This window comes from Chiloscyllium punctatum, chromosome 26 (genome assembly GCF_047496795.1).
Source record: "Chiloscyllium punctatum isolate Juve2018m chromosome 26, sChiPun1.3, whole genome shotgun sequence".
Lineage (NCBI taxonomy): Eukaryota > Metazoa > Chordata > Chondrichthyes > Orectolobiformes > Hemiscylliidae > Chiloscyllium > Chiloscyllium punctatum.
In genome coordinates this window covers 55,949,094-55,968,262 of record NC_092764.1, presented here as the reverse complement: position 1 = coordinate 55,968,262, position 19,169 = coordinate 55,949,094, and the positions used below count along the sequence as shown (strand labels likewise).

The following is a 19,169-nucleotide window of genomic DNA, read 5'->3' as shown; positions in this document are numbered from 1 at the left end:
CAAAGAGTTGGCTTCATTCCAACATATTACAATGAAACTAATTTGACCACAAAGTGACCTTATTTCATAATGGAAAAGGATAGCCACGAGTTAATCATTAGACAACTAATGTTTACCATCCTGAATATCCTCTTTTACCTTCTTCTGTATGAGAATCTTTTGACTTTTCTTGCTGATAACGGAGATTATTCATATCTGAAATCAGAAGTTTACGTGCATCATGTTGCTCTCGATACCGTTCATATTCAGCTGCCAATTCTTTCTGAAGTTTTCTGACCTGAAAAAGCAAAATTAGTACTATTTCAGCACACTTTTTAAGAAAAGATATTTTGAGAATTGCTGAAAAAAAAGACATTTTGTCAAGGCTTTTTGCTTTGTTCTCATCAGGACATGTTACAAGAAACACCAAGGATAAATAATATTTATACTGTATGACAGGAGAGTATCGGTAAGTGGATTCTTTTGGTACAGGTGTTGTTAGATCTGTTGGAGAACGCACCAGCTAGGCAATTTCTGACAAATTAATAACAAGTTTTGTTTAAAATTTAAACCAGGCATTACTACAAGAAGAAATGGATGTCATCCATTTTGTTGAATTGAATCAGGCATCGTGCATGTACTTTATCTTTTTTTTTGCAAAGAACAGGGTCCTGTAATTTGAAATGTGTAGCTTCCAGTATGTGCAAGTGCATCACATTGCAAGCATGACTGTCAATTCTAAATTGGCTGTCAGCATAATTTTTTGCACAGTCAAGGTTCCCTTTCCATTTACAGGATTCCCTTCTTCTGACCTGTCCTGTTGACTGAAAAGTGAAAAGCTTTGATGGAATGTATTTTTTCAGCAATAGTCAAGTTCTGTATTATCAAATAAACTAATTTTTATACTGAGAGATATTTGGCTTCAAATTAGGTGAGCAATGTTGGTGATGGAAGTTGGAGCACTCGATTTGGTGTCTGCATTCTGCTTCTAAACCACAGCTTTATCAGATGCATGGTGTGGTTATATTACTTTATTCCAAAAATATTCCACAACTCAAATTTCAGTTATGATTGTGGAATTTATATTAAGAATTACTGTGTAAAGAAACTGAATTAGTGCAGTTTCAATCAAAATTATAAACTCATTCTCAGCAATTCCCTTTTAAAGTCAAAGTCCATGTCAAAAATGGACTTTTCTGTCCCCATTAGCAATAAATCACCTTTATAAAAACAGAAGTTGCTGGAAAGGCTCAGCAGGTCTGGCAGCATCCTTGCAGAAAAATCGGAATTAACATTTTGGGTCCGGTGACCATTGCTCAGAGTCCTGTGGGTCACTGGTTAACTTCAATTTCTCTTCATAGATGCTGCCAGACCTGCTGAGCCTTTCCAGCAATTTCTGTTTTTGTTTCTCATTTACAGCATCCGCAGTTCTTTTAGTTTTTAGTCACATTTATATAGTGCCTTTATCGTAGTAAAATTTGCAAAGCTATTTGAGGTTGGCCTGAAAGAAATGAGTCAGAAGCAGAGAAGACTGAAAATTATAGAACGAGTGAAATCATAGTATTCCTGGCAAAGGTTTGGCTTCAATTGGTTTAACTCTGAATAGAATTATGCATCTGTGCATTCAAATGACACTACAAAAGAATGGAAAAATATCAATGTTTTGGGCATCCTTGACAGGAAACATCGTTTTCAGATGAGGAGTTAAGCCAGCCAATAAGTGGACATAAAATGTTCTGCAGCAATATCCAAGGGAGTGTATGCTCTCCTGATGTTCTGACAAAATTTTATTCTTCAGCAAAGGTCGCATTAGAAAGGAGAGTATTTGGTGACATACCTCATTTGTGTTAATGGGTTTTGCTATAGGCAAGTTGGCTGTCATTATTATGTGGCATTACATGGTTAAATTTCAAAAGGTACTTAGCTGGCTGGAAAGAACTTTAGACAATAAAAGCAAGATACTACAGATGCTGAAGATCTGAAATAAAAACTAAGTCCTGGAAAAACTCAGCATTTCTGGCAGCATCAGTGAAGAAGGAGAGTTAACATTTCAAGTCCAAACTGACTCTTCCTCAGAACACTTTAGAACTTCAGATACTATGGTTGCTATTTAATCCCAAATCTTTCTCCTTTACTAGTATGGATAATGTGAATAAAATATAGGCAGAGTTCAAATTATGCATCATGCCTCTCTGATTCACCACCAAATATCATTTACTGGGTAATGGTTTCACCAAAAGTGTGTTAACCATCTAGAAATAAGGAGTTGGAATTGTTTACTAACTTTTTTTGCCAAAGCTTCAGTGTTAAGGTTCACCCATGAATAATGATCAATTTGGTGACAATTGCAGCTCAGCTATGAAACCATCCTCTGTCAGCAGCCAATGTAAGAGGACAGGAATAGAGGGAAAACAACTATGATAAAGACAAGTAAAATATGGTGCATGCTGGAAATTTGAATCAAGCACAGAATGCTGGAAAAGTTCAGCAGGTCTGACACAGAGAGAAACAGAGTTGACATTGAGTCCACTCTGTTTGGAACTGAAAGATGTTAGAAATTTTTAAAAAATACTTTTGACAGAAGCAGAGGAGAGGACAAAGGAACAGATGGTTTAGAGGTCCAGTGCAAAAGACAAAGGGGTTGTTAAATGGTGTTGAAAGAGGGAAAAAAGACTTTAAATGGGTATAAATTAAGGTGTGAAATGGAAAGAATGGGTCCTCTCCTATGTCAACAGTATTAATAATCCATTTTCTAATATCTTGGCAGTTATGAAGAGGAGTCATATGCGACTCTGTCTCAGTTTGCATATCCTGCCAGACCTGCTGGGTTTCTCTAGATTTGTGCGTTCGTGAAAAACAAAATATTTTTTTCTTCCAATAATGGAAACAAAATCTGTTTGTTATACATATCAGTTCTGGGGCATCAGTCGGATTGCCCAAACATGACTTGTGAATTTTTATTTTAAAATGAGATAGTTCTATTCACTGTAGATGAAAAATCAAATCAAATAGCAAAATAAGTTAAGGCTGATAGCAACATCATAATCCAGCCCTGGAAGGATATTCAGGGCCAGCTAGACTTAACTCTAATTTATTTTGGCATTTTTAGTCGTATCTTATCTACTACAGTATTTAATATTTGGTCAGTCTTACATGAGTTAACTGACCTGAGTCTCTAGGGAATCTTGCACCCTCAGTAAATAATCAATTTTGTCCAGTAGCTCTACTTTTTCATTCTTTAGTGATTGAACTTCAAATCTTTCCTCTTCTTGTAGAGCAATAATCCTCTGTTCGCAAGTCTCTGATGTGGCAACCAGCAAGCTTTTCAAAGGCTCCAACTCACGGATTTGGTTTCGCAGATGAGCTGATGTAGAAAAAAAAAGATGTTGCTTGATTTAAGACAGGAACCAAAGGGAAGTGTAAATATTTTGCCAATTATATGTGAAGAAATTTTAGAAAAACAAAACAAAATATGGTCATGAGCCACTCTGTGACTTTATGGAATGACATATTCTAGTTGAAAAAACATTACTACTTTATTTCCAAATAACCTGAATTGGAGGAAAAGATGGCGAAGTAATTATTAGTTTTTCCTCCTCCAAACTTAAAATCTGTAACAAATGCAAAACGACCTCAGCAATTTGCAAAAAATGGGGAATTTAAATTGGTTGGAGAAGTCTTTATCTTAATATTAAACAAGTCCTAAGGTGTTAACACTATCCCATTATCTGAAGTTGCATTAAAATTCCACAAGCATGAGCATTTTGTTAAAAACACATGACTTATTTTTCCTGAGAATTAATTATTGTATTTACATTACTTAATTGTCTTCTCAACTTCTCACCAAACATTTATTTTCCTGTTTGATTTATTTTTGAAAACTTCATTCTGTAATGGAAAACATATATCTGGCACATTGAAGGAGGTCTGGCTGCTGTAATTATTCATAATTAGTTCACATGTCGGCAGATGTAATACAATGTAACAACGTAGCCAAGTGTGATCCTGTCTATACCATAAACTAAGATATGAGGAGGAGTTTCAATGCATGATTACATGAGTAGGGCCCCTAGCAGATCTTCCCTTATGAATTATGGAAGACAACGACTAATTGTAGAGATCCTTTGCTGCCCTGGCTGCATCCAGATCATTCAGCACAGACACAAGACATTTCTGTTGATTGAAGTTAAATTACTTCTTTCTAATAATGAAAGTTCAATTACTCAATGAATAATAACAAAACTAGGCACAAGGATAGTGTTGTTGGCAGAACTTTAAGAAAATTACAAGTGATCTTTACTTACTTAAAAGCATTAATCATTGAATCAAATTTTCAAACTAAGATTAGCAACTCATCAGTCAACAGCTACTTATAAATTAATCTCTAGATAAGCACCAAAAGGAGTTCACTAATGATTAAATGTTTATTTTTTTAAAATGTACTCAGCATCTAAAAGCACACTTCAGATTCCACTGTGAGTGACAGAAAATTACATACCTATGGTAATTTCATATTCATTCTTTATGGCTGATAGCAATGGTTTGTAGGTTTTTAAATCCTCGATAAAATATTCAAAAACCTCACGATAAGCCTTTGTGAAGAGCAGAATAATTAATATTTCAGCAAAGATAAGCAAAAATCTGAGCAAACACCTCAGATGTAATAATATAATCAATAATAACAGTCAGAATAGGCTGGACAGAAATAATCTTAAACTTACATACCAATTTCAGCCATGCTGTATTTACTCCAAATATTCTGGGTACTTTCTTCAGTCCTTGTTTAAAAATTAATATCAATGTGAAGAAAGCCAGTGCCCTGCAAAGGTATTCATTTTGGTACCAAATACTAAAAGAGTTCCAAAATGGTTAAGACTGTTATATCACAGACCTAGAAACTTCTTGCTCTGCAGCATTTTTTTCACACTAATCACCTGCTGCATTATGTCTAACACAATCACTTATGAGCTACATGTTGGTTCTCAGTTTCACATTAGCATCTAATTGTCAGCTTTTCGTGCAATTACTGATCTTTGGAACCATGCTTTATGCATTGTTTTTTAAAAAATGTTTTTTTGCAAGATACAGTAATAGTAGTAGATATATTAATTAATTATTCCTGAGAAGACTATTCCAGGTAGCAATCTATCAAAAGTAAAAAACTAATCACAGAGGGATTGGTAGTGTAAAGCAATTAGTCTGTAATTAAAAAGCAGATGCCTGGAGAAAACAAGACAATTTCACATTTCACGGAACATCTAAATAAAATAAAATGAGAGCACTTTGTAGAAACTAGCTTCATACCATCAGTAAATCCGTTATATATCTACCAATGGCCAATAGTGGTCTACTTGCTAACCTGAATGGCTACATTTTTGTAATCTGTAATTTTGTTCCCTATATTTTTCCTACTCTTGCTGAGGTAGAGTTCTATAAATTTAAAATTTTGAATGAACTTTGAAATCAGTCCAAGTAGTCCTTTACTTTATATGCTATACAAGGTCTAAAAGCAGTGCCAGTAGGGGGTTAGGTATTTGTAGGGTGTCATAGCCAAGCTCAATTACATCCTGACCAAATATTCACACTACAGTATGGTTAATTAGATATAATTAGAAATGGGAACAATTACTGATTTTTCTCTGTAAAGGTTAAGTCATCATAGTCTCAAGAGACTGCTCATTTATTGAGAGAGATGACTGGTGCTGGCTTATCCAGAGAGCCACTGTATCTCAGGCAAGGGCAGAGGTTACCTACCTGGTAATCACTGCCACAGCAGGAATTGAACCCACACTGTTAGTATCACTCTACATTGGAAACCAGTTGTCCAGCCAACTAAACTATGATGAATTGAGGTCAATTATAGATTCCTCTACTGACACACTTACTGAGATCAGATAATTTGACAATAGAAAATTTACAAGTATATTAGGAGTAATGTGGACCACTTAATACTACCAGTGATGCTGTTATGAATGAAAATAATAAAATAACAAACATATTTAAGGTATTTCTAGGGCTCTTGTGGCAAAGTGATAGTGTCCCTACACCCAAATCATGAGGCCTGGGTTCAAGTCCAATGGGCTGAGGAGTGGCAGATGGAGTTTAATTTAGACAAATGAGAGGCGATACATTTTGGTAAGGCAAACCAAGGCAGGACTTATACAGTTAATGGTAGGGCCCTGAGGAATGTTGCCAAACAAAAAACCCTAGGAATACAGGTACATAATTCCTTGACAGTAGAATCATAGGTAGACAGGATGGTGAAGGCAGCATTTGGTAAGCTTGTCTTTATTGGTCAGTGCACTAAATAGAGGAGTTGGGATGTTATGTTGCAGCTGTTCAGGACATTGATGAGGCCATTTTTAGAATACTGTTCAATTCTGGTGTCCCTGCTAGAGGAAATATGTTGTTAAACTTGCAAAGGTTCAGCAAAGATTTGCAAGGATATCTTCAGCTCAGTGGTCATACTCCACTGGGGAATGACTTTAATAGATTACTTGGAACGAAGAGCACTAGGAAGCAAACAAGAATAGAGACTCCTTATAAGCTTCCTTCCATTCTAGAAAGTAACAAGGTGTCCAATTGCTTCACCTGCTGTACTATTTTCATTATCACCACTCTTGAGCTGTGTTAACTCAGCAAAAAATTAAATTCAATTTTGATAAATAAAATTCAAGTTGCATTTATAAAATTCTCCATCTGCTTATTTGGGTGACTATAACTTGATAATTTATTCTCTCTTTTTAATTAATAGGTGGAGACTACACCTTAATTTCATGTTACACAGACTATTTAAGGCAAAGGAATGAAGAAATATAATAGTGTTTAAAAATGCCGAAACCTGGTTCTTTAGGAAATCATATCAAATGTGCTAGATTAACTGCTTCTTAAATCAATGGTAAACGCATGCACTTAAATGTAACAAATATAGTGACCACATGGATGCAAGTTTGTTTGAAGGTTCATTTTCAGATGTTTCATCACCATACTAGGTAACATCATCAGTGAACCTCAGGTGAAGCGCTGGTATACGTCCTACTTTCTATTTATGGGTTTAGGTTTCCTTGGGTTGGTGACTTCATTTAATGTGGTGATGCCATTTCCTGTTCTTTTTCTCAGAGGGTGATAGATGGGGTTTGTTGAGAGAGTTCCAGTTGGAGTGCCATGCTTCTGGGAATTCTCATGCATGTCGCTGTTTGGCTTGTCCTAGGATGGATGTGTTATTCCAGTCGAAGTTGTGTCCTTCCTCATGTATATATAAGGATACTAGTGATAGTGGGCCATGTCTTTTTGTGGCTAGTTGATATTCATATATCCTGGTGGCTAGTTTTCTGCCTGTTTGTCCAGTGTAGTGTTTGTTATAGTTCTTGCAAGGATTTTATAGATTATGTTTGTTTTGCTTCTTTTCTATACCCACTTTGACTGGGACAACACATTCATCCTAGGATAAGCCAAACAAAGACACACACAAGAATACCGAGAAGCATGGCATTGCAACTGGAATTCTTTCAACAAACACATTGAATTGGACCACATCTACCAGCCTCTGAGAAAAAGACCAAGAAATAACATTGCCACAGGAAATGGAAGCACCAACCCAAGGAAATATAAACACATAAATAGAAAACAGGATGTAACATCAGTGCTTCACCTGTGGCTCACTGATGATGTTACTTAGTATGGTGATGAAACATCTAAAAAAGAACTTTTTAGCTTAGTGAGCAAACTTACATCTAGAACCTCAACCTGAGCTACAAATCTTCTCAAAACTCAATAGTAACGACATATTAGAATATGTTTTAAACACACTTGTAGAGTTACTTCCTGAGCGTTGGGCCCACTTAGGTCCAAGACTTGGAGCTCTTTCCTCAGGTGTGTTTCTAGCTGTTGCAAGAATCGAGGTTTTGGGGCATTGTTCACATTTGTAATATCAAATCTATAGGGTTAAAACAAACAAAAAAGGGTTTTTTAAAAAAGTTCTGTTCCATTGCAGTCCAGCTCACCTTAATATACAATGGAGCTGCAGACAAATATAGTAAGTATACTCATTATATAGTTTATAAATTATTGTGAATGAGAATATTAAAAAAAACATGAATTATCTTTTGGTAACTTTATCCCCAGAGTTAAAAATCACACAACTCAAGGTTATAGTCCAAAGACCACTTATGAATGAGATTCATGCTCAGTGAAATAGAGGTAGTAAATGCATAGTATCTGGGGATATATGATGTAGAGGAGGCAGTGCTGAACTGGGTGGACAAAGTTAAAAATTACATAACACCAGGTTATTGTCCAACAGCTTTATTTCAAACCATTAGCTTTTGGAGCGCTGCTCCTTCATCAAGTGGTTGTAGAGTCCAGCTGTTCTCATCAGTAGAATAAAAATTCCTTACAAACAAAACATGCATTTTTTTGAATTCATTGGATGACAGTGTGGCTGGCTGAGCTAGCATTTATTGCACATCCTTAACTGCCCATGAGAAGATTGTAGTGAGTGGTGTTCTTGACAGCTATCCATTAGTTTTAGGTAAATTAAGGAGTGAGTTCTGTGATTTTGACCCAGTGATACTGGAGGAATGATTATATATTTCTAAATCAGCATGTTGAGTTGCTTGGAGGGGACCTTGTAAGTTGTGAAGTTCCCATGAATTTGCTGCCCTTGTTTGCCTTTTGTAGCTTTGTAGGTTGACATCTCATTTTGTACATCTGCCTAGTGTTGCTCTTAGCACTCCCTCCCACATTCTTCATTGATCCTCTGGCTTGTAATTATACAGACGTTGATAAAGTAGGCAATGAGGTTACAGATGGGTTGAGTATAATTCTGTTGCTGCTGATAGCTCAAATCATCTCATGGATGCCCATCTCGGATTGCTAGATCTGTTCAAGGTCTATCCTATTTAGGACAGTGACAGTGCCACACAATACTATGGAAGGTATCCTCAACATGAAGAAGAGGTGTCATCACGACTAGGATTGTACAGTGGCCACTCTTATTGATACTGTGCTGGACAGATGCATTTATGGCAGGGAGATTGTTGAGGATAATGTTCAGTATGTTTTATTGGATCAGGGTAGTTCAAGAATCACAGAAGAGGAGTTCAAAGGTTAGAGGCAGTTAGATGCAGACACCATGTTAGGTAGTGTTGTTTTTAGCTGTACTACTGGAAAGGCAACTGAACTAAATAGGTTCTCCGATTCAACGAAAATTCAAGAGCAGTTGGATATTTCTGTGTTGTCAGAACTCAGAATGAAGTTCTAGGAATTAGTGGACGGCTTCGGGTCAGGGCTCAAGAAATGTCATGGAAGCTGTGGAAACTCAGAAAAACAGTATGCCACTAATTGTTCATACAGCTGAGAGGGGGAGTTTAAAAGCCCAAAAGCTGTATTTGCTTGATACAACTGAGCAAGATTGGAGCTTATGGAAAACCCAGTGGCAGTTTCAGCTTGTTGAAGCAAGCTATCAGTAAAAAGCTGGAGTTGTGTCTGTGAATAAGTACTGGAGTGCAGTTTCAGAATCTACAGTAACACACACTCAGAAAAGAGGGTGATTGATTAGAACAGGAACTATTTACAAGATCCCTTTCCTCAATCTGGTGGTTGAAAAATCTGCCAGTGTTTGCTACTACTATATACTGAATGTCCATTTTCACTGGTCACTATATGCAAAAGGTTTGCTACAAATCCACGGTTTTCTAGATCAACCTTATCTACCTTGTGAATAGGGAATTAGCTATCTGCTCACTAGTTGCCTTCCCAGCAGTACAACTAAAAACAGCACTATCTAACATGGAATCTATATTGTGTAAGCTTGATGCTGAGAAAGGGCATATCAAAACAATCCTGTTTGACAATAGACAATTTTGCCCTTCGAGCCTGCACCACCATTCAATGTGATCATGGCTGATCATCCTTAATCAGTATTCTGTTCCTGCCTTATCTCCATAACCCTTGATTCCACTATCCTTGAGAGCTCTATCCAACTCTTTCTTAAATGAATCCAGAGACTGGGCCTCCACTGCCCTCTGGGGCAGAGCATTCCACACAGCCACCACTCTCTGGGTGAAGAAGTTTCTCCTCATCTCTGTCCTAAATGGTCTACCCCGTATTTTTAAGCTGTGTCCTCTGGTTCGGCACTCACCCATCAGCGGAAACATGTTTCCTGCCGCCAGAGTGTCCAAACCTTTAATAATCTTATATGCCTCAATCAGATCTCCTCTCAGTCTTCTAAACTCAAGGGTATATAAGCCCAGTCGCTCCAGTCTTTCAGTGTAAGGTAATCCTGCCATTCCAGGAATTGACCTTGTGAACCTACGCTGCACTCCCTCAATAGTCAGAATGTCTTTCCTCAAATTTGAAGACCAGAACGGCACACAGTACTCCAGGTGTGGTTTCACCAGGGCCCTGTACAGCTGCAGAAGAACCTCTTTGCTTCTATACTCAATTCCTCTTGTTATGAAGGCCAGCATGCTATTAGCCTTCTTCACTACCTGCTGTACCTGCAAGCTTACCTTCATTGACTGGTGTACAAGAACCCCCAGATCTCTCTATACTGCCCCTTTACCTAAATTGATTCCATTTAGGTAGTAATCTGCCTTCCTGTTCTTGCCACCAAAGTGAATAACCATACATTTATCCACATTAAACTGCATCTGCCATGCAGCGACCACTCACCAAACTTGTCCAGGTCACCCTGTAATCTCCTAACATCCTCATCACATTTCACCCTGCCACCCAGCTTAGTATCATCAGCAAATTTGCTAATGTTATTGCTAATACCATCTTCTATATCATTAACATATATTGTAAAAAGCTGCGGTCCTAGTACTGATCCCTGCGGTACCCCACTGGTCACTGCCTGCCATTCTGAAATGGAGCCGTTTATCACTATTCTTTGTTTCCTATCAGCCAACCAACTTTCAATCCAAGTTAGTATTTTGCCCCCAATACCATACGCCCTAATTTTGCTCACTAACCTCCTATGTGGGATTTTATCAAAAGCTTTCTAAAAGTCCTGGTACACCACATGTACTGGATCTCCCTCGTCCATCTTCAGAGTTACATCCTCAAAAAATTCCAGAAGATTAGTCAAGCATGATTTCCCCTTCATAAATCCATGCTGACTCTGACCTATCCTGTTACTACTATCCAGATGTGTCGTAATTTCATCCTTTAGAATATACTCCAGCATCTTTCCCACCACTGAGGTCAGACTAACTGGTCTATAATTTCCTGCTTTCTCTCTCCCACCTTTCTTAAAAAGTGGTACAACATTAGCCACCCTCCAATCCGCAGGAACTGATCCCGAATCTATCGAACTCTGGAAAATAATCACCAACGCATCCACGATTTCTCGAGCCACCTCCTTCAGTACCCTGGGATGTAGACCATCAGGGCCCGGGGACTTATCAACCTTCAGACCTAACAGTCTCTCTAACACCAATTCCTGGCAAATATAAATTCCCTTAAGTTCAGGTCCTTCAGCCACTGTTACCTCAGGGATATAATAGCTACCCTGATCAAATCATCATTCGCTATATATTGCATAAATTCATGGAAGGGCCTATGACCACCACTTCTGCTTTGCATGGTGCCTAGTTCATCCCAGATTACCTGCAAGGGGTGGGTATCTCAAAGATTTGAACTGTAAAGCTGGGCTGCCTCACACTGACAATTTGCAGTAAACATGAGTGGTTTTTACTCCATAAACAGGATGTTGTCATCAAGTCAAAAAAACTTTCCTATCACACGAACGAATGATGATATAAACAAGTTTCAATGCCAATGTGATGTCAAGTATGTAGGTTGTACATCTCAGTCACAGACAGATTATATCAAATAACACATCCCTTTGACAATTCTCAGCAGTCTAACAATTGTGCTCAACTAGCCCATGCTTCCTAACCTCAGATGTCCAATATTAGATAGGATTCTGCTTTTGGAAACATTTGTGGTAAGAATTGCATCAGAAAAACCAATTTAAGATTATCAGTTCACCTTGCAGTCTGATACATTAATACAAAAGACCTTGTTCTATTTAAGTGAAAGAAATTTGTTGATACAGTGTGCCCTTTTAATGAGAATGGGGTAATGGAGACTGCCAAACCTTGCTGCACTCCCTGTCATAACATGCTGACCAATCAAGAGGTGGCCTGGTCTGAGGTTTTCAGTTAAGATTTACATTTAACAACTCCCACTCCATCTCATGCCTACCATGATCTAACCAAACAGCACCCTAAGTTTTTTGCAGTATTAACTGGTATTTCCTTTCCAAATGTGATTTTTTTCCACGTCAATCATGATGACAGCAAGAGAAAAAGTGTCCCTTGATTTGTAGTTTTGCAAATTGAGCAAGTATTTTGACCACAGGAATAGGACATCAAACAAGAGCTCAATTCTGTCCCCACCAGATACCTATACACACACATTCTTATATAGTGACTGCAAAATGTCAAAATTATTGGTGACAACCTGGATTGCAACCCCTCAAATTTAAAATGATTTTAAAAAATGATACAGTAGGTACAGAGAAGTTATTTCCTCGTCAGCTTATCCAGAATAAGAGGTCACTTTTTTCCAATTGGAACTGAATAATGCAGCAATTAAGTGATTTCTTTTCCATACAAAACATAGTGGAAATGTGGAATTACCTCTCCTAAAACATTGTCAATGTTGTTGCAACTGACATGTTCAAAAATCAAGATTAAAATTAGGCTACTCATATTTCTTACGTTCTTACGTATCACAGGAAGTAGATTGACATTGGGTATATGTTGTTGTAGTAAGAATCAGCCATAATAAAAGTTAATGGAGAAACAGGCTCAAGGGGCAGAATTGCTTGTTCCCATTCCTATCATCTAAATGGAAATCCTGGATGTTGCTTTGCTGCCCTTGCACCCAACTCCCCCAAACCAATACAAATGAGAACAGACTCGAATTGGATCTGATCAGTTCCATTTTAGGGAGGGCACTGCTTAACAGAGGAACTCCAATGGCATATCATTTACCCTCTCATTTACAATTTTATATGTAGAAAGAGCGATTATATCTCCATATTATAAACTTTAACAAATTCCATGATCATAGCCGTCTCTTACCCATGAAATCTATTGACATTTGATGGTTGAAATGCTTGTTTTTGTTGAACAATCTCTCCACCCACATGTCCAGGCCAGTTGGATAGGTATCCATCATTCTTTTCAACACTTGGCTGCATAGCAATGGAGTATAAAATTAGAGTATTACATAAAAAATGGTTACTTACTTTTAAAAAATGACTTTGTATTGAAGAACTACAAAAGAGAGAAAAAAAAACCAGGTGTCAAATTTCCCTTGTTCTTCTTGGGCCTCTTCGCTGCTCAGGTGATGAGCCAGATACAGGATCTGATGACCTTCCACATAGGTCAGAGACAACAGAAAGTTTACAAAAAAAGGGAGAAACTGAAATTTAGACATCATCAAGGTATAATTCAAATGATGCAAAGTGATCAAATAATCTGACCAGGAAGAACATAATCTTGTCTGTTAATCAAAGGTCCATAGCAAAATGCAATAAGTTTATTACTATAACGTAAACCATGCTATGATTTAAGAAAAGAAATTAAGTCTCACTTTTCTCATAACTCTATTGATGTTTATACAGAGTTTTGCTACATCACTCAAAGTATGTTTTGTTCAAATGTTAATTGTCTTATACTGTATTGCAACTACATCTTTAGGAGAAAGTGAGGACTGCAGATACTGGAGATCAGACTCAAAAAGTGTGACATTGGAAGAGTACAGCCATGCAGACAGCATCCGATGTGCAGGAGAATTGACATTTTGAGCACAAGCTCTTCATCAGAAATGTGAGGGGGGGTCCCCAAGAAGACTAAGATATAAATGGGAGGGGTAGGGTGGGGTGGGAGAGGTAACTAGGAATGCGATGGGTAGATGAAGTTCGAAGCTGATGGTGATAGGTCAGAGTGGAGGGTGGAGTGGATAGGTGTGAAGGAAGATGGACAGGTAGGACAGTTCAAGGGGCCGATGCCGAGTTGGAGAGCTGGATATGGGATCAGATGTTGGGGTGGGGGGAGATGGGGAAACTGATCCCATGTGGTTGGAGAGTCCCAAGGCGGAAGATGACATGTGCTTCATCCAGGCATTGGGTGGCGAGGATTTGGTGGTAGTGGAGGCCCAAGTCTTGCATGTCCTTGGTGGAGTGGTAGGGGGAGTTGAAGTGTTCAGCCACAGAGCGGTGGGGTTGATTGGTGCGTTTGTAGCAGAGATGTTCTCTGAAACGTTCTGCAATTTGGCGTCCTGCCTCCTCAGTGTAGAGAAGACGACTTTGAGAGCGACTGACACAGTAGGTGAGATGTTTGGAGGTGCAGAAAAATCTTGGTAGGATCCTTTGGAGGTGAGGATGTTGGTGTGGGTGCAGGATTTACACCACTTGCAGTGGTAAGGAAAGGTGCCGAGAGTGGAAGTTGAGTCAGGGGGTGGAGGGAGGGTGTACCTAACAAGGGCATCGCGGAGGGAATGGTCTGTGTGGAATGCTGAAAGGGGTGGTGAGGTAAATATATCTGGTGGTGGGGTCTGACTGAAAGTGACAGAAACAGTGGAGGATGATACGTTGTATTTGGAGGTTAGTGGGTGGAAGGTGAGGGTTCTGTCCTTGTTGCGGTTGGTGGGTTGGGATGAGGCTATGCCCACCTCTTCATCGCATATGTGGAACAGTTCATCTTCCACAGCTACACCGACTCTGGATTAGTGGTGCTGGAAGAGCACAGCAGTTCAGGCAGCATCCAAGTAGCTTCGAAATCGACGTTTCGGGCAAAAGCCCTTCATCCGGAAACGTCGATTTCGAAGCTGCTTGGATGCTGCCTGAACTGCCGTGCTCTTCCAGCACCACAAATCCAGAATCTGGTTTCCAGCATCTGCAGTCATTGTTTTTACCTCAGCTACACCGACACTGTACCACCACTTTTTCCTCCACGACATAGATGGCTGTATCGGCGCCACCTCATGCTCCCAAGAGAAGATTGAATAGTTCATCAACTTCATGAACACCTTTCACCCTGACCTCAAATTCACCTGGACCATTTCAGACACCTCCATCCCCTTCCTGGATCTCTCTATTTCCGGGGACCAATTGAAGATGGACATGTATATTAAACCCAACAACTCCCACAGCTACCTGGACTACACCTTCTCTCCTGTAAAAACGCTATCCCTTACTCCAATTCCTCTGCCTCCTCTGCATCTGCTCCCAGGAGAACCAATTCCACTCCAGAACATCCCAGATAGCCTCCTACTTCACAATTTTCCCTCCACGTGGTCAACAATACCTTCCACTGCAGCTCTTCCACTTTGCACACTTGCACCCTTGAACCTCAACCCTTCAACTGCAACAAGGACAGAATCCCCCTGGTCCGCACTTTTCACCCACCAACCTCCAGGTAAAATGCATCATCCAACGTCATTTCTGCCACCTACAGTCAGACCCCACCAGAAATATATTTCCCTCCCCATCCCTTTCAGCATTCCACAGAGACCATTCCCTCCATGACTCCCTCATTAGGTGCCTTGTTGAGGGCAATGCACCCTGTACTCCTGGCACATTCCCTTGCCACCACAAGAGGTGTAAAACCTGCGCCCATACCTCCCCCACCTCACCTCCATCCAAGGCCCTAAAGGATCCTTCCACATCTGACAGAGATTTCCCTGCACCTTCAAACATCTCATCTACAGAGTCCATTGCTCTTAATGTGGTCTCCTCTACATTGGGGAGACAGGATGCCAACTTGCGGACATTTCAGAGAATATCTCCAGGACACACTAATCAACCCACTGCCCTGTGGCTGAACACTTCAACTACCTCTACTACTCCGCCAAGGACATGCAAGTCTTGGGCCTCCTCCACTACCAAATCCTAGCCACCCAATGCCTGGAGGAAGAACACCTCATCTTCCACTTTGGAACCCTCCAACCACATGGGATCAATGTTGATTTCACTAGTTTCCCCATTTCCCCTCCCCTCCCACCTTATCCCAGATCCAGCCCTCCAACGCGGTGCTACCCTCTTGAACTGTCCTACCTGTACCTCTTTCTGCCCACTTCCTGTCCACCCTCCACTCTGAATATCACCCCCACTTTCACCTACCTATTGCATTCCTAGCTACCTTCCCCCTCAGCCCTACCCTCCTCTTATTTATCTCTCAGCCTCCTTGCACCTCTTTCCCCCCCCCCCAAACATTCCTGATGAAGAGCTTATGCTCCTGCTCCTCAGATACTGCCTGACAGACTGTGCTTTTCCAACACCACATATTTTGACTGAATCTTTTAGATTTGCAGATAATATTTTTCGAGGGCTATTTAATCAAAACGCTTACCAATAATTGTTTCTGTGGAAGATGGTATTTTATATTGCTACCATGTAGCTGATATGTCAGACAGGGAGGGGCATTTGCATTCAATTTTCTTGTTGTTCCTCTGCAATTTAAAAAAGATAATTTTAAATGGTAAATTAGATTTTCTTTAGAATGAATATACAAGTGGTTCATATCCAGAGAGACAGAATTGAAAAGCAGAAAACGTACAACAAGTGCAGTCCAAGTGCCTCTTACCAATGAGATTAGAAATAAGAGAATAGACAAACTGAGTACATGGTTGGAGTGATCTTGCAGAAGGGAGGGTTTTCAAATCTTGAAGCATTGGAATTGTTCCTGGGGAAAATGAGATTTGCACAAGCTGAACAGTTCACACCCCAGAAGGACTAGTATCAATATCCTCACAGGCATTTGCTAGTACAATGGGGGAAGGTTTAAACTTGAGTGGCAGGAAAACAGGACCCTAAGTGGAAACAAAGATGGAAATGAAAGCAAAAGTAGAAGACAGAGGAAACAAAGACCAGGTGCAAAAAGATTGGATACAAATACATACGTAAAAAAGCACTATGTCTGAATGCAAAAAAGTAGATGAACTAACAGTGCAAATAGTTATAAATGGGTACAATATTATTGCGATCTGCCCAGAGGTCCAGAACAAGGGACCTCAAGATATGATTTTGGCTAAGATTATAAGAAATGAGGGTAGTGAACCTGTACAATTCTCTATCACAGAAGGCCATGGAGGTAAGTGACCAAATGTATTTAAAAAAGAAATAGATTTCTAGAACTGAAAGGTGTCAGGGTTAAGGGCTATGAGTGGGCATGTGGCTTCGAGATACAGGATCAGCCATTAGCGTGTTGAATGAGGAATGGGCTCAATGCATCAAATTGCCTAATGTTGATCCTATTTTTGCCATTTCTCAGTATCATTGCCTGTTAATTGTTGAATTATGCTCTCTCCAACAATGGAGCTACCATCAGGGCTCATATAAACTTGAAACTACTCCCACCTAGAACTTCCTACTATTTGTGTGGAGCCACAGAAAATGGGGGAGATACTAAATGAGTATTTCGCATCAGTATTTACTGTGGAAAAGGATATCGAAGATACAGACTATAGGGAAATCGATGGTGTCATCTTGCAAAATGTCTATTTTACAGAGGAGGAAGTGCTGGATGTCTTGAAATGCATGAAAGTGGATAAATCCCCAGGACCTGACCAGGTGTACCCTAGAACTCTGTGGAAAGCTAGAGAAGTGATTGCGTGGCCTCTTGCTGATATAGTTACACCATCGATAGTCACAGGTGAGGTGCCGGGAGACTGGAGGTTGGCTAACGTGGTGCCACTGTTTAAGAAGGGCAGTAAGGACAAGCCAGAGAACTATAGACCAGTGAGTCTGACGTCAGTGGTGGGCAGGTTGTTGGAGGTTGGAGGCAGGTTCCTGAGGGACAGGACGTACATGTATTTGGAAAGGCAAGGACTGATTTGGGATAGTCAACATGGCTTTATGCGTGGGAAATCATGTCTCACAAACTTGATTGAGTTTTTAAAGTAAGTAACAAAGAGGATTGATTAGGGCAGAGCGGTAGATGTGATCTATATGGACTTCAGTAAGGCGTTCGACAAGGTTCCCCATGGGAGACTGGTGAGCAAGGTTAGATCTCACGGAATACAGGGAGAACTAGCCATTTGGATACAGAATTGGCTCAAAGGTAGAAGACAGAGGGTAGTGGTGGAGGGTTGTTTTTCAAACTGGAGACCTGTGACCAGTGGAGTGCCACAACGATCGGTGCTGGGTCCTCTACTTTTTGTCATTTACATAAATGATTTGGATGCGAGCATAAGAGGTACAGTTAGCAAGTTTGCAGATGATACCAAAATTGGAGGTGTAGTGGACAGCGAAGAGGGTTACCTCAGATTACAACAGGATCTTGACCAGATGGGCCAATTGGCTGAGAAGTGACAGATGGAGTTTAATTCAGATAAATGTGAGGTGCTGCATTTTTGGGAAAACAAGTCTTAGCAGGACTTATACACTTGATGGTAACGTCCTAGGGAGTGTTGCTGAACAAAGAGACCTTAGAGTGCAGGTTCATAGCTCCTTGAATGTGGAGTCGCAGGTAGATAGGATAGTGAAGACGATATTTGGTACTCCTTCCTTTATCGGTCAGAGTATTGAGTACAGGGCTTGGGAGGTCATGATGTGGCTGTACAGGACATTGGTTCAGCTACTGTTGAAATATTGTGTGCAATTCTGGTCTCCTTCCTATCAGAAAGATGTTGTGAAACTTGAAAGGGTTCAGAAAAAGTTTACAAGGATGTTGCCAGGATTGGAGGATTTGAGCTATAGTGAGAGGCTGAGCAGGCTGGGGATGTTTTCCCTGGAGTGTCAGAGGCCAAGGGGTGACCTTATAGAGCTTTACAAAATTATGAGGGGCATGCATAGGATAAATAGACAAAGTCTTTTCCCTGGGGTCGGGGAGTCCAGAACTAGAGGGCATTGGTTTAGGGTGAGAGAGGAAAAAATATAAAAGAGACCTGTGGGGATAACTGTTTAACACAAAGGGTGGTATGTGTATGGAATGAGCTGCCAGAGGATGTGGTGGAGGCTAGTACAATTGCAACATTTAAAAGGCATTGGGTATATGAATAGGAAGGGTGTGGAGGGATATGGGCCGGGTGCTGGCAGGTGGGACTTGATTGGGTTGGGATATCTGGTCAGCATAGACGGTTGGACAGAAAAGTCTGTTTCTGTGCTGCACATCTCGATGACTCTATTTCCTAGATACTGAGACTATGACAAATCAACCTCAGGCAGTACT

The 19,169-nt window shown here is 40.0% G+C and overlaps 1 protein-coding gene across 1 annotated transcript in view; it reads right to left on the bottom strand.

Annotated features, from left to right (window-relative positions):
- The window catches only part of tsnaxip1 (translin-associated factor X interacting protein 1), a 59,460-nt gene that overhangs the window by 38,907 nt on the left and 1,384 nt on the right, over nt 1–19,169 (bottom strand). Inside the window, exons 2-7 of the mRNA XM_072547449.1 lie at nt 16,350–16,449; nt 13,077–13,189; nt 7,789–7,915; nt 4,478–4,571; nt 3,147–3,343; nt 139–277 (exon numbers count right to left, since the gene is read on the bottom strand). Of these exons, the coding sequence (XP_072403550.1) occupies nt 139–277; nt 3,147–3,343; nt 4,478–4,571; nt 7,789–7,915; nt 13,077–13,189; nt 16,350–16,449 (770 nt within the window). The remainder of the gene's footprint in view (nt 1–138; nt 278–3,146; nt 3,344–4,477; nt 4,572–7,788; nt 7,916–13,076; nt 13,190–16,349; nt 16,450–19,169) is intronic.